General features: G+C 66.8%; 1 protein-coding gene across 1 annotated transcript; it reads right to left on the reverse strand.

The window, feature by feature from the left end:
- Positions 1 to 1,075: 1,075 nt before the first annotated feature.
- On the reverse strand, positions 1,076 to 3,317 carry PVRIG (PVR related immunoglobulin domain containing). The gene is given in 6 exon segments (XM_038768247.1): positions 1,076 to 1,181; positions 1,183 to 1,260; positions 1,347 to 1,417; positions 2,242 to 2,287; positions 2,716 to 2,851; positions 2,936 to 3,317. Coding segments are annotated over 6 exon segments (819 nt in total).
- Positions 3,318 to 3,646: the final 329 nt, after the last annotated feature.

The following is a 3,646-nucleotide window of genomic DNA, read 5'->3' on the forward strand; positions in this document are numbered from 1 at the left end:
TTTAGACTGTGAGCCCGCTGTTGGGTAGGGACTGCATATGTTGCCACCTTGTACTTCCCAAGCACTTAATACAGTGCTCTGCACACAGTAAGCGCTCAATAAATACGATTGATTGATTGATTGATTGTTCTAAGAGTGGGGCCGAGGGGAGGGGGCTGGGGGGACGGGACGGATTAGGGGGAGCCGGGCAGTTCCGGAGGCCGGCCAGTGAGCAGAGGGCGACCGGGTGGGCCTGGAAGTTGGCTACAAAGCGGGAAGTGGTGACTGAACCAGGGCATGGGCCCTCTCCGCACCCCCTCCTGCTCCCCAGTCCTCCCCCGTCGCCCTCCCGCTCCCCAATCCTCCCCCGCACAGAACCGACAAGAAAAACATCACCGTTGCCCCGAGCTGGCAGAACTGGCCCAGATGCCTCGACGCCCAGCTGCCCCCGCTAGGCCCCACCGGGCCCGGGGGGCCATCGCAGCCCTGGGCATGGGGCAGGTGCGAGACTGGAGCCCCGGGCCTGCTCCGTGGGGGTGCCCCCCTCTCCCCGGTGCCCCAGAGGCACATCTTATTTCTTTATTTATTTTACTTGTACATTTCTATCCTATTTTATTTTGTTGGTATGTTTGGTTCCGTTCTCTATCTCCCCCTTTTAGACTGTGAGCCCACTGTTGGGTAGGGACTGTCTCTATGTGTTGCCAATTTGTACTTCCCAGGCGCTTAGTACAGTGCTCTGCACATAGTAAGCGCTCAATAAATACGATTGATTGATCTCACACACACACACCCCCAAGTGCACACAGCTTCGGCCCCCACCGCAGCCACATCCGGGGCGAGTTGGGCCACACGAGGGGATGGATGGAGGCTGAGGGCGTTTGGACCCGTGGGTTTTTATTTTTGTTTTCAACAGGGCCAAGACAGGAAGTGGAGGAGGGGGAAGAGGGCAGAGTGTGGGGGAGAAGAGGGTAGTGGGGGGGCTCCCCCACCTCAGAGCAGCCCCTAGCCCCAACGAGAGGCCTAAGCGGGCCTGCGCCGTGGCTTGTTTTCAGTCTGAGGCCGGGGCATGGGTGGAGAAGGGGCTCGGGTGGGTGGGTCAGGCAGCGGGGGGCTGCCCCCAGGGGTGAGGGTCCGCCTGCAGCCGCCCCGGGGCCTGGTGGTAGAGCAGATTCTCCACAGAGACGAAACTGGACTGGAGAGGCGGGGGTGGTGGCGGGGGCCGCCGCCGGGGTGGGCGGATGGGCGCTCGGGCCCGGGCCGGGGTGGGCTTGGGGCGGGAGACTGGGGCGGCGGTCTGGGATGAGGGGAGCGGCGGGTGAGGCTGGGGGGGGCCGGGTGGGGGAGGGGGCGGCCGGGCCGGGGGGGACGGCGGGGAGAAGTAGTCCATGTTGATGATGACGTAAGGCGTGTGGGGCCCCTCGGGGCCCCTCCGCTTGGCCTGCAGAGGAGCCACAGGGAGGATGGTGGGCAGGGAGGACAGGGAGGCAGCACAGCCCCGTTCTTCCTCACACCCCACTAGTCCCCACCCCCCTCACTCCTCCATGCCCCCACTCTTCCTCCCTGTCCCCCGGACTCTTCCTCCTTGCCCTCCCACTCCTCCTTCCCGTCCCCCCATCTTCCCTGCCCCATTCCTCCTCCCTGCCCCTGTTCCTCCTCCTTCCCCTCCACCCTTCCCTGCCCCTATTCCTCCTCCTTCCCCTCCACCCTTCCCTGCCCCTATTCCTCCTCCTTCCCCTCCACCCTTCCCTGCCCCTATTCCTCCTTCTCCTCCGCCCTTCCCTGCCCCTATTCCTCCTCCCTGCCCCTATTCCTCCTCCTTCTCCTCCACCCTTCCCTGCCCCTATTCCTCCTCCTTCCCCTCCGCCCTTCCCTGCCCCTATTCCTCCTTCCCCTCCACCCTTCCCTGCCCCATTCCTCCTCCTTCCCCTCCACCCTTCCCTGCCCCTATTCCTCCTCCTCCCCCTCCACCCTTCCCTGCCCCTATTCCTTCTCCTTCCCCTCCACCCTTCCCTGCCCCATTCCTCCTCCCTGCCCCGTTCCTGTTCCTTCCCCTCCATCCTTCCCTGCCCCTATTCCTCCTCCCTGCCCCTATTCCTCCTCCTTCCCCTCCACCCTTCCCTGCCCTCCCACCCCTCCTCCCTGCCCCCCATTCCTCCTCCAACCCTCCCACTCCTCCTCCTTGTCCCCCGACTCTCCCTCCCCGCCCGCCCCCTTCCTCATCCTCCCCTGGCATCCCCGGGGAGCCCTAGGCGTGGAGGTTACCCCTGCGTGGGTCCTGGGGCCGGCCTTCCAGAGACTTGGGGGGGTCCTGAGTAGGGCAGAGCACAGGGGACAGAGTCAGCGCTCCCCGAGCTGGGGGGGGGCAGAGGGCGGAATCAGGGACCCGGGGGAGGGGGCAGGGGACCCACAGCGAAATGGGGAGTAGAGAGGAAGCATGGTGGTTCAGTGGAAAGAACCCAGGCTTGGGAGTCAAAGGTCACGGGTTCTAATCCCGGCTCCGCCACTCGTCAGCTGTGTGACTTTGGGCGAGCCACTTCACCTCTCTGGGCCTCGGTTCCCCCACCTGCAAAATGGGACCACCCGGTGACCCCGTCTCTCCCCCAAGCGCTTAGAGCAGCGCTGGGCACATAGTAAGCGCTTGACTGATGCCCTCATTAGTAGCACCGGGTGTGCGGGCCCCGGAGGGGGGATGATGGGGGGCGGAGGGGAGGGTGGGGGGGGTTTCGGGGGTCGCACCAGAGCCTCCGCCGCAGCATGTAGCGCAGAAGGCAGAAGCAGCCGAGGAGCAGGGCGGCCGAGCCCCCCAGGAGGCCCAGGAGGTCGGCGCGCAGCCGGCCGGCCGAGGGGGCCGGGGCGGCGTCCGGAGCGGGGCCTGGGCCGGACACGGGGGTCAGCGCGGGCTGGGGGGCGGCCGGACGCCCGCCCCGCCCCCCCACCTCCCCCGGGTCCCCCTCACCGTCCCCGAGGTGGGCGCAGGCCTCCCAGGTGCCCGTGGGGAAGGTGGCGAACTTGCAGCAGAAGGTGGCGTTGGGCGGGTCCGGCCGGTCCAGGGTGAGGGAGACCCCGGCGTCCGAGTCCCAGCGGGCCTGGACGGGCGGGGCCCGGCGGATGCCGTGGCGGGGGGCCAGCAGGGCCAGGGCCCGCCCGCCCGCCCCGTCGGGGCCCCCCAGGCTCACGGCCACCTGGGACACCCACCCCCGGCCCAGGAAGTGGCAGCGGACCCCCAGCCGGCCGCCCCCGGCCTCCTCCACTCCCACCCGGACCCGGGGGACCCCCGAGGCCAGCCCCGGGCCCAGCCACAGGGCCAGGAGCAGGGGGGGCGGCAAGGGGCTCCCCATCCCCACGGTGGGGGGGAGGGAGGGAGGGAGGGGGGGGGAGAAGGCCCCGGACACCTGGCTCCCAACAAACGTTTCCGCTCCAAATCGACACCGGAAGGTTTTTCTTTTGGGGGGGGGGAGGAGCTGGGGACGGGGCGGGGTCCCAGGTGGCCCCTCCATCCGCCCCCCTCCAGGGGTCTCTGAGACCCCGTCGTGCGGCTGCTTAATAATAATAACGCCGACGATGCTGATGCTGATGATGGCATTTGTTAAGCGCTTACTATGTGCAAAGCACTGTTCTAATCAATCAATCAATCAGTCGTATTTATTGAGCGCTTACTATGTGCAAA

The sequence above is a fragment of the Tachyglossus aculeatus genome, chromosome Y4, assembly GCF_015852505.1.
Source record: "Tachyglossus aculeatus isolate mTacAcu1 chromosome Y4, mTacAcu1.pri, whole genome shotgun sequence".
In the NCBI taxonomy this organism is placed as follows: Eukaryota; Metazoa; Chordata; class Mammalia; order Monotremata; family Tachyglossidae; genus Tachyglossus; species Tachyglossus aculeatus.